Source organism: Aplidium turbinatum, chromosome 11 (assembly GCF_918807975.1).
Source record: "Aplidium turbinatum chromosome 11, kaAplTurb1.1, whole genome shotgun sequence".
Lineage (NCBI taxonomy): Eukaryota > Metazoa > Chordata > Ascidiacea > Aplousobranchia > Polyclinidae > Aplidium > Aplidium turbinatum.
In genome coordinates, this window is record NC_137482.1 from 6,047,808 (window position 1) to 6,059,172 (window position 11,365).

The 11,365-nt window shown below is 36.2% G+C and overlaps 1 protein-coding gene across 1 annotated transcript; it reads right to left on the minus strand.

Annotated features, from left to right (window-relative positions):
- Positions 1-4,336: 4,336 nt before the first annotated feature.
- LOC145779884 (uncharacterized) lies at positions 4,337-11,087 on the minus strand. The gene is made up of 6 exons (XM_082591555.1): positions 9,969-11,087; positions 9,442-9,586; positions 8,413-8,548; positions 6,646-6,939; positions 6,331-6,475; positions 4,337-5,685 (listed from the first exon to the last, which is right to left on the minus strand). Exons 1-6 carry the CDS (start codon positions 10,826-10,828, stop codon positions 5,364-5,366), a joined length of 1,902 nt encoding a protein of 633 aa, XP_082447681.1. The 5' UTR covers positions 10,829-11,087; the 3' UTR covers positions 4,337-5,363.
- Positions 11,088-11,365: the final 278 nt, after the last annotated feature.

Consider the following 11,365-nt stretch of genomic DNA (forward strand, 5'->3'; position numbering starts at 1 on the left):
TTTTAGTTTGTTCACAGAGTAGGCTACAATGAACCGATATGTCAAACTGGCATCCTAAATGAAAGGTAATGCTCTGCAGAGAATAAAACGCACCCAAAATGAAACAAATACTTAGCTATTGTTGAGAACAGAACTTGTTTCATTTTAATCGTTTTTTTATCCTATTTTTGAAATTATATGATTAGATCTCCATTTGATCTTCAAAAATCCTTTAAAACTTGCAAGGAAACCTCCGATAGGTTTTCTCACTCTGGTTTAGGAACCCCCTGAATTAAGTGCTCAATGAGATTGTCGAAGATTTTGAAATTTTTTTATGCAGTGGGCCTAATTAATGCGCGGCAACCCAGAGTGGCTTCAGTTACGCGGATATGCAGAACGTTTGTGGAAAAATAATTTGCGACCCGAGCTAAGTCAGTAGTTTGATCTTCCACAAGTATGCCAATCTACCAGGATCAAACTCTCAAAGAAGATCTCTGAATCAGAGGATAAGATGTCACACAATCTAACAGACACTCTTTTTTTCAAGTAAGCGCGCAATGCAGTCTATAAGGTAATGTTGAAATTAAATAATATTTTAGACAAAAATATCGATCACGAAAACTAGATATCTGTTGAACATTCCTGTCTCTAATGAAAATGCACTTCATTGACAAATTGCTCAAAATTAGTTAGCGAAAACTGTTTGAAGAAAATCAAAGTGATTTTCACTGTATTTTAGTTTCGTCAAATATTTTGAACAAAAATAGATTTCATAGCTAGGGTAATCCATAAAGTTATATTTAATTGAGGAGCCTCGAACCGGGTACTGTTGCTTGGCGGGCTGCGGTTGTTGTTTATTTCTGCTTGGGCTTGTACAGTATACAAATCCATATGTACCACTGTGTCTAACGGATGAATACGCAAAAAAGAGTTGACTTGCTTGACAGTACAATCAAACTTACTTAACCTTTCTGCATGTCAGTCTCCGCCCAAACGGTAAGAAACTTGATAATCTGTCAACTGCCATCTCTGCGAAACCGCATGACATAAATAAAATGTCAAAGTTAGGCGGGCAAAACATGTGAATATACAAATGAGTTTCATACAAAAAAAAAAAACATTGCTTCTCAGAAACTTTCTCTACCTTAATGAATTTGTCTGTAAATTATAATCGCAAAAACACTGTACGAAAGTTTACAACTTCTTGAAGAAAGGTTAGGAAAAGTACATCTTAAAATCCAGGTCATATCGGATGTACTGCTGTGGTGTGATTGAAATATAATTTTGGTGTGCCGTGTCAGTTTTAATGAATGTGTTCACACCGTCTGCTTTGGTCCCACCCTTTTTTATATGACCTGAATGCTGGAACTACAGCTTCCTTGTTTCCTGCACTAGTTGCAACGTTCATCTGATGAAGAAGAAAGTAAAAACAACGACAAACAGGTTGATTTATTGCTTCACTGACATTTCGCGCACCATGACAATGCGTATCCTCAGAGAGAATAAGATACAGAATAAAAAACAAAATTTTCAGACAATCAAACACTAAAAAAAATAATTCCCTGTTCTCAGCAATCTGTGACATTAGTTTTCTTTTCTTGTGTTTGAACTTTACCGTGTATCTACCTGAAGAGTATGCCAGAAGTACTAGCAAAACCAAAAACAGAGCAAAATGGAGGGAGTTCATATGGGAGGCCACGGCTGATCAAACATGGTGAATCTGTTGAAGAAGAAAGTCCATCTATCAAATATGGTCAGGAGAAAACTTTCAAAGTACAGGCCAATGGTCAATAGATGAGAGGCAAACTCATAGAATTGTAAGTAAAGAAGACTGTCGTGCAATTGTATTTTTGAAAGACGAACAACGTCTATGATTCACACATGTAGATTAAATTAGGCGGTCAAGAATCGCAACTTTAAACATGCACCCACACTGTGAAATACTATTGATGAAATAACATCAACATAATACTGTATAACAAACAGGCTACAGTGAGTTAAAAAAATTGTTCGTCAAACGTCAAAAATCACCATTTTCATAAAAATCAGACCAAACTATAACAATTGTCTACAGACGTAGAATCAATGTAAAAAAACGGTTAATTTGCTGTCTGGGTTACAGGCAGCCAATTTAGCATTTTAAACGCCATTTATGTAAATTTTCAAAAAAAGAATTGAAAAAAAAGTTGCCAAGTTTGCTCAGTTTTCTTAAAATAGTTTGCAAATGCAAAACGTGACAATAAAATCTTATCAGCCAACAACGTCCAGTGCTTATATTTCCAAGTCGTGTAATGCTCTTGCGGCATCATACAATTTTTTATGGATAATGAAAAGTTCAGTTTTTCACGACATTTTTTTTTTTAAATAATTAGGTTTTGTTCTTTATCAAGAAGTCAATTGAGGTATTGTCATTTTAATTGACAAATATGCTCTTGCTCATGGTCTTCTGGTCAAAATCTCGCCCATTTATGGATATTTGAAAACTTCCTGAAATACACCAGTAGCAGCCCAGCCAAAAAGGGAGTCACTTTTCTGAATGTCAACACCCTTTTCATCTCTTTTGGCCATTCTCCTGAGCTACATGGGTTACCAAAAATTAAAACACTTTTTGACCGTTTGGAGACAGCTTAGGTATGTTTATTGATAGCAACATTTTAAATCTAAATACTACTTTTATATTAATTTGAATATTTTTCCAGAGTACCAAACAAACAAGTTCTTCGAGACAGTTGGACAGCAACGTGAAATTAAAAATAAAAAACCAAGTCACACGACAACATTTATCAAGATAGAAAAAATAATATGTGAAGCTTTTCAGCTTTATCCATCCCTTGTCCAGTAGCTAAAAACGGGTTTACGTAACACTACAGGGGTCGGCAACTTTCTGTACTACTGGGCCAAATCTACAAACTTCCGGTAACGTGCGGGCCACATAAATTTCAACCTATAAACAATCGCCACATTATCCTTAAAATCGGTGTCCGACAAATTGTTCGTAAGCAATTGTTCGTAAAGCAATTGTTCGTAAAACAATTCTTCGTAAAATTAATTCTTCGTAAAACAATTCTTCCTAAAGCATTTTTTCGTGCATGCAGTTAAAATTTGATGTATACAAAGAAATGCTTTACGAAGAATTGTTTTACGGATTTCATTTTACGAAAAACAGTTTACGAACAATTGTTTTACGAACAATCGCTTTACGAACAATTGCTTACGAACAATTTGCCTATAACCCTTAAAATCATGGCGCACCTGCAACTCCTATTCCTATATCTATTGCACAATGAGACGTGTTTGTTGCCGTTTCATGATATTCATTATCAAACACGTATTAAAACGTAATGCATGGTTTTTATTTACTTATCATTTATCAATGTGAAGGATGATGTTGTGTCTGTGTCATGGCCAAGGTGTTTAAATCAACTGGCAACTTTGTTGATGATATTTGCAATACGTCATTCAAATGACGATCTGACAGGCGAGTGCGAAGTTTATTCTTCGCGTAATTCATTTTTCAATTTTGAGAGATTTTGTAGCGTACATGGGAGTCAACGAGTAATGTCGGGACACATATTAAAGGGCTTTTTGTTATGATATAAAATAAATTCATGCGTAGATAATGATGAAACTTTAGTTTATGCACTAAAAGTAAGATCGTTCGAGGGCCGCAAAACGTTTGTCCGCGGGCCGCAGTTTGCCGACCCCTGCACTAAAGTAACAAATTTAATGCTACAAATCGAATGGATTAAATTAGGCGGTCAAGAATCGCATTTTTGAACATGTACCCACATGGCGAAATACTATTAATGAAATAACACTAACGTATAAGAAACAGGTTACAGTAAGTTGACAAATTTGTTCATCAAACGTCAAAAATCACAATTTTTATGAAAATCAGGCCAATCTATCACAACAAGCTCACAGGCAGCCAATTTAGCAATTTGAAAGTCATTTATTTAAATTAACTTTAAACGATTTCAAAAAGTTGTTGCCAAGTTTGCACAGTTTTCCTAAAATAGTTTGCAAATGCAAAATGTGGCAATAAAATCTTATTAGCCAACAACTGTCCTTATTATTATTCGCAAGTCGTGTAATGCTGTTGCGGGTATCACACAATTTTTTTACAGATAATGAAAAGTTCAGTTTTTCACGACAAAATTTTTTTGAAATAATTGGTGTTTGTTTTTAATCACGAAAATCTTAGACAGTATAGGCCTAGTTATTTTAATGAACAAATATGCTCTTGCTCATGGCCTTTTGGTCAAAATCCCGCCCATTTATGGATATTTGAAAACTTCCTGAAATTTAATACACCAGTAGAGGAGCTAGAGGGCTAACCAAACAAGTAGAAGGCTAGCCAAAAAGAGGGTGGATCTTTCAAACGTCAAGACTTTTCGTCTCTTCTTGTCTACCCTACTGAGCTACAAGTTGCAAAAAAAAACGCTTTTTGACCGTTTAGAGACCACCGAGGTACGTTTATGGATTGCAAACACTAATAGCCTAGTACATCTATATTCATTTTAATATTTTCTCAAAAGTGCAGCATCGCCAACTTCTTCGAGGCAGTTGGACAGCAACGCGATTTAGAGATTAGCAATTAAAACCAAGCAACCCGACTACTTTATCAAAATACAAAAATGACATGCGAAAGCTTCTGATTCTATCCATCCCTTGTTCAGTGGCTGAAGACGGATTCCAGCAACCCTGAAATAAGAAATGCTACAAATCAAATGAATTACGCGCAACAGAAGTGATAAAGTGTTGCGTAATCTATTTGTAGCATTTCGTGTTCAATAAAAATGTAACTCATCAAACCTGATGTAAACATATGCCAATCAGCAATGCAATGTAAACTTCAATTATAAATTTAATGGTCGTTTATCTTTTACGCCGACGTCCAAAGACAAATTTATACCTAACAGATAATTTCATCTGTATAAGAATTTAGACATTTAACCCATCAAATTTATCATGCAATGATCTTTTTTTGGTTGATAAAATTTATGTATTTAATGGATGAATCACATTTCACGACACAGAGAATATCTTTTTTCTCGTTAAAAAAGTATGATGCAAGACGACACGTTTTCTGACCATACTTTGGTTGCACTGATAAACAAGCAATCCTTGCTAGCAGACCAAACAAACAAACAAACAGTCGGCTGCGTAGCCGAGTGGTGAGAACGTCTGCGCGACGTTCGAAAAGACGTGGGTTCGACACCGCTCTAGAATACGCGGCTGTGTCTCGGTAAAGACACTTAATGGCAAGCCAAACTAAGGGGAGCAGCTGACTCGAAGACCATATGTCACTTCGCTGCTTCCTGTCGTCTGTTGTATCGCAATGGGTGCAAATAAAAACACGATTATTATTATTAGGCTGTGGTTTATGGGGTGGTTTCAGCGTCAAGCCACAAGAAATTGTACACAGACAATGGCATTCCGATTTCCTGCAGTTTGATACACAAATCCCATGTTGTGCAGTTGCCCGCTTTGTCTGTGATCGTCTGAGCACTCTTTGGATGGCAGCTGCTGGTACCGTTACGGCGATGCTGCATTCTCCATAGTTTGAAGACAGTTAATCTTTTCTCGTCGATGGTTTTAAACACCGAGTCATTGCATGCCAGATTTTTTATATTTGAAAAATCAACACCAAGATGCAGAGCCATCGAGAGCCAACCATCTTCTTCTGGCCACCTTTGCAATAATCTGAAGGAATTAAAGTAAGTTGTTAAAATGATCAATAAAAGCTAGACTATCTTATAACATCGGCTACTGGGTATTGCAACAAAAAATCAATGAAAGCTTTATCTAAACGATATATTGCCTATGACGCTGACGAAGTGTTGGACTACAGTTCAGTCGTGAATGTCTTTTAGTTGTCAATGTCCGGTGCGTCCAATCACATGCGACAAAATGCTTTCTTTGTTATTTTGAATCTAACAATGTAAACTGTACACCGTACAGTCGATACCACGCCAATCAAACTGGAGTTTGAAGCTATGTCACATAAATAAGCTAGCACTTATTATTTCCTGAGGCTAGGATTACTAGCACTTTTGCAATTATGCATATCTTGCAAAAAAGCGGCAATACTGAGCTCAGTATTTTTTTAAAACCTGTTTGAAAAAAATTTAACACCAAATCAAATCCGTGTTTGGTTGAGGCCAGGACCTTTAGCCTTCCATACAAAAAAAGATAACACAAGGTAAGCTATACCTTCAGAAAAGTTTAACTACCGATAATAATCAATGATAGTTGAAATGGAAGTCTGCGCAGTAGTAGCCTAAATGAAAGTTGTAGTCTAATGCAAATTTTCAAGCTGGAGATGAAGTAAATATGAAGCCACCGAACCTTATCAACACACGGTCTGGCAAAGGAGTCAGCATTTTTGATGTGTTTGATTTCTTGAGGTTGTTCAATTTAATCATCGATTTGTTGGAAAATTGGTGAATGGGACAGGTATAAAGCTTTTCAATACTTTTGTCTGCTGATTTTTCTGTAATGTTTGTGAACATTGCTGAATGCGTGTTAGCAAACGTTGAAATGAAAGCACAAAATAGAACGTTTTTATATCAATTAGATTCAATAAATAAAAACACGTTACGTTTAAGTTGCGTATGTTACGTTACATATGTTACGTTACGTATATTACGTTACGCCACTTACGTTTGCTCCATAAAAAGCTGAACACTGGAACAGGAATGCCAACCTCGTAAAGTTCTTGCGTCAGTTGGATCGTCAAATTTTTCAAATTATGTGACTTGTTGACATACAAGCCAAGTTCCTCGAGGTTTTTGCACCTTTCCTTCCAGAGAAGGATTGCCAGAACAAACTTGTCAATAGCAGTCGATTTTTTGCATAAGTCATCAAGCTTCATACTAGCAGCCACTTTGGAAAGTGTTGTATTGTTCTTCACTAATGCTTTCCACAACCATTCATTGTGACTTTCATTTTGTTTTTCTGGAACATATTTGTAGTGTTTGCGAGTTAGTGGAGAAATTAATGTACTAAGCTGTAAAACGAAAGGTTTGTTAATACCTATTCGAAGATGAAACTTATGAGCATACAATTAATTGACTACTTGGTTGACTGGGTAAGTGGGAACAGTAGACTCACGGTAAACGATAAACAATACCATCTGTCTTGCTATTATTCCACACCCGTCAGTTTGATATTAAATATTAATCTATGTTACCGTTAGGTGGCGGTAGAAATTTTATCCATCCCATGCGTCAGTTGTGGTGTTTGCTTAACAGGTTATTGCTTGTACTAAAACTAAGAAAATAATCAGCGAAAATTTATTTTAGAAAACGTATCTTCTGTCACACATCATTAAAAATCCACTCCCAACACCACAGAGTGAGTGCATCTCTACACAAGCAAGTAAATCACTTTATTACCGTTTTTAGTAAAATTGTTTTAATCCAAAAACGCCTTGATTATTTTCATTTGAAAAAGGACATGTGAAAATTTCAAAGCATTCCATTTTTGCCATTTTACTGTAGCTCTATCTTTGCCTTAGACATAATCCGCTTGCATTGAACGTGTTCAAGAGTATTAAGTTTGTTTAAAAGTCATTGAAAAGGACAAAAACCTCAGGCTGAGTGAGTTTATTATTTCTTCAGTTGCCATGTCTCGCAAAATAGAGCAGCGCAAGAAATTTCCCTTTTCAGAATTCAATAAAGTTGAGCGGGAGTGTAATAAGAATCTAAATGACAGACAGCATAGTCAAGATTTTTGTGAGTTTTGTACGAATATCTTTTTATGACAAAAACGTTTATTGAAGCTATTTGGAAGACTTTTGTTAAACACAAACTTAAATTATTATCAGCCAGTAAGTCACCTACTTGTTGCACCGATTCAACGTCGGTAGACGTATAAGAAAAGATAAAAAAATAAAAAGGGTGTTACATTTTATAAGTTGCAAGTAAAAAAGAACTGAATTGCTGGCTGGTAGCGGTTAAAGATCTAAACTGATTGATCGGACAAAAAAACGAACCTGCAGTATATCGGTAGGATCGTCAGCCACTCGGCATGCGACAACTCAGCAAATCCTTAAACTCACCAAGTACATCTCAGCTACTGCCAAGTCAGCAGTCAGCACAAGAGATTTACTTAATCAATTCGGACTGATAAAACCTTGATGATTTTGGCCATTCGGCAACGGTCAAATCGCTTAAAACAAATAACGTCATAGATACGCTAACAAAGAAGTGGATAATACCTTCAAGATGATACCAGAGCGGTTAAGATGATGTGTTGGGACCGGTACCAAAGAGATCCTTGGGCCCGCAGTCAACAATTTTAAGAAAAACGCACTATATCCAAGAATATGCGGTGGTTTCTTTAAGATTTCGGGCTCCTAAAATCATCCTTGTCTGGATCCAAAAGTAGTTTTGGACCTCTCTGGCCACGCTGCTGGATGAGACTCACCTCGGAAAGAGTAAAGAATCTGTTTCCAGCGAAAGATGATCCTTGAAAGGTTTTCGTCTGTCAAGGGAAGAACATCTTCTTCTTCCATTGAAGCAGGAAGCTGGGATGTATCGCAAGTGCATTTAAGAGACTCCAGCTGCAGAGAGAGGGAAATAACTTTATTTTTTAATCAGATTCTATAATATTACACAATAAACGTACACCACAATAGCATACATTTCCAAATGTAGGAAAATGCTTAAGTATGCTCATTGCTCAGCGTTGAGCTTAATCAATTTGATTAGCCAAGAGCAGCGAAAGACCATTTTGATAATCCAGTCAGTAGCAAAAGATCGTGTCATGTTATTTACTATCAAACAGCAGTTGGGGATCAAAACCTTAAAAGTTGCTGCACTGGAAAACAGAATTTTGTAGCTAAAAGCTATAGTAATTAATCAAACCGTTAAGATTGAATTGATTTAATAGTGAAGTGCATGCAAGAAAGCTGAAGCTGGATATGATTTGTGAATCAAATAACAAAATTTTGTCTTTCCGCTTATTATGTCAAAATATACGTTGTTGTTGCGAACCAAGGAGAGGGGCATTTGGTTGGATGTCTTGCCAATACGTTTGAAAAATTCTGTATTTTAACATAACTAGGGAAAGTCTGAACAGTTGTTTACGGAAATGCCCCTAAAACAGTGAAAAGTCTGAACAGTTGTTTAGGGATATGCCCCTAAAACTGCTAAAGATGAATTTCGTCCTTCTCTGTTCTTACAAGTTCATTTGAAAACAAATTGTGGTGCCCCAAGCATATCTATATTTGTTATCAGCATGTTGTCAGGCATTTAAACCATGTCAACAAAACTTACCGCATTTTCCAACAACAAAACAACGTCTGGCGACGTAAAAAAGATGCAAATTAGGCAACTTTTGATTGCTGGGATATCAGCAGGATTTGAAAACTGGTGTTTAATTAGTTTTCCAGCAACATACATGACAAAACAATCTAGCACTTGATATGAGAGCGTCTAAAGTCTTTAGACTTACACTGTACGATGGCCGTCGAAGTATGCACTTTGGAATGCGTAGAGCAATTTCGTTGACTATTCTCGTTATCTCATACTTTCCGTGCAAAGTGACTTTGACAGCTTGAACTGTGTCATTGGCAGACGAATCCAAGCAAACGGTTTCTCTGCGTGAAAATGAAGAAGTATGGTCTTAATATTTGACATGTTTTAATGCAAGACTAGCTAAATTACTGTACAGTATAATTATGTCATGTTTAATCTCAAGGTTACAGTTTAAACATAAACAATATGCATATAACTACTACAGAATAAGAATGTTCAATGTTCATCAGGTATTTAATTTTTAAATAATATCTTGAGTTGTTCTGATGACTGCAAACTTGTGAAATAAAGCTGGTTCCCGCTTCCAAGATCTTACGATAGCCTAGTTGACAGTAACCAGAAAAACACAAGATGTTGTTTTGTAATCTACACATATTTGCATTATTTACCATGGCACAAACCAATTACTGATGGTTTTGTGTATATGTAGATTAACACACCTACCTAGAAAACTTAGCATTGTTTTTTGTGTCCAGTACGTCCGTAATTAATAATTTGTAAGGTTTTCCCCAAACTGTGACTTGAGCAAATCCCCACAAGTAATAACTAACTTCAAATACTCCATTTTCTTTTTCCACGTGCTGTGTAATTTCTACAGGGACTTTTATTCCTGGAGGAATATTTGCAACTACCTCGTGTGTATCTTTCTTGACAAGAGCAATTTTTTTCGGTTTTACAGTTTTGAGGCTAAGTTTGGTAAGAAACTTCGGGGAAAGTGAGACCTTGCTCAATGGATTCAGACTTGGGTGAGTGGACTTTCTTCTCAAAGGAAGCTGCTTTTCATCTATTCTTTTGGATATACCGTTTCCATTTAGTTGTGATCTTTTTTCCGCTTCAGAAACGTCTTCTTTTGAACAGACTAAGGTAGTAGTAAAATAGATGAAAGCGTCTGCTGTGTTTTCACAAGTCTCTTTGAAAGTAATTTTACACAATTTTTTATCGCTATCTTTATTGAGCAAAAAATTTTCATAAAACTCAATACTTTCATTCCCTTCAGAATAGCAAGTTGTTTGTCCGTTTTGTTCCAAAGAAGAAACTGCACTCTCTGTCGTCTTAGTTGCAGACCTTAGTTCTATCACACTTAAATGGTCTGCCAATGCATGATAAGGTTCTTTTTCTTTTCCATCAAAAGAAATTGAAGATTTGTTTTTTGAAATGGTAGTAAATTTTGGTTTTCCACTTTTTGTTTGTAGTTGGTTCCAGTTGATGACATCTTTATGCGCTTTGGTGTGACCCTGATCATGTGCAAATTTGATTACTTCTTCTCCGATATCGATAACACTTTCAGTACCGGTAATAGTCATGACTTCAGTGGTGCATCAAGAATAGGTTGTTATTGCTACAACATGTTCAGTAAGTCGTTGGCTGCTCTGTTGCTTACCTGCTTTTCTATCCTTTCAACACAGTCCGTTGTGTAATTTGCAATTACAAATTTGTTTTTTAATTTTTAGTAGCAAACACTGGTCTAAGACAGAAACGCTTGCTACAATATTTGCACTTCATTTTTTGTTCTGTCTACATCCAATTTAGTTGCCGGATTTGATGAATTTATGAGGCTTGCCAGTCGCAATATTTCAACTTGAATCAAATTTAACGACCTGAAAGTTTCACAGTCGAGTCCGGTACTTCAGATTTTATGAAAAGGCAAAACAGCCGATAAGTGACTTGTTTCTTTTTTACTTTTCTCTCCATCCAGCTACCAAAACTAGCAAAACCCCGTTCTTCTTACATTGATTCAACAATTGCAGACATTGAATCAATATAAAAAGGACGGACGCTTGCTAGTTGTGACTGTGCTTATTCACAAAACTCTTGTATTTGTTTAAGATGACAAGTGACTG

Excerpts from the sequence above, each read along its gene's own strand:
- LOC145779884 (XM_082591555.1), bottom strand. The coding sequence starts at position 10,828 with ATGACTATTACCGGTACTGAAAGTGTTATCGATATCGGAGAAGAAGTA. Across the intron at positions 9,587-9,968 it reads AACAATGCTAAGTTTTCTAG|AGAAACCGTTTGCTTGGATT; the intron begins GTAGGTGTGTTA and ends ATTTTCACGCAG. Across the intron at positions 6,940-8,412 it reads GATTCTTTACTCTTTCCGAG|AAAAACAAAATGAAAGTCAC; the intron begins GTGAGTCTCATC and ends AATATGTTCCAG.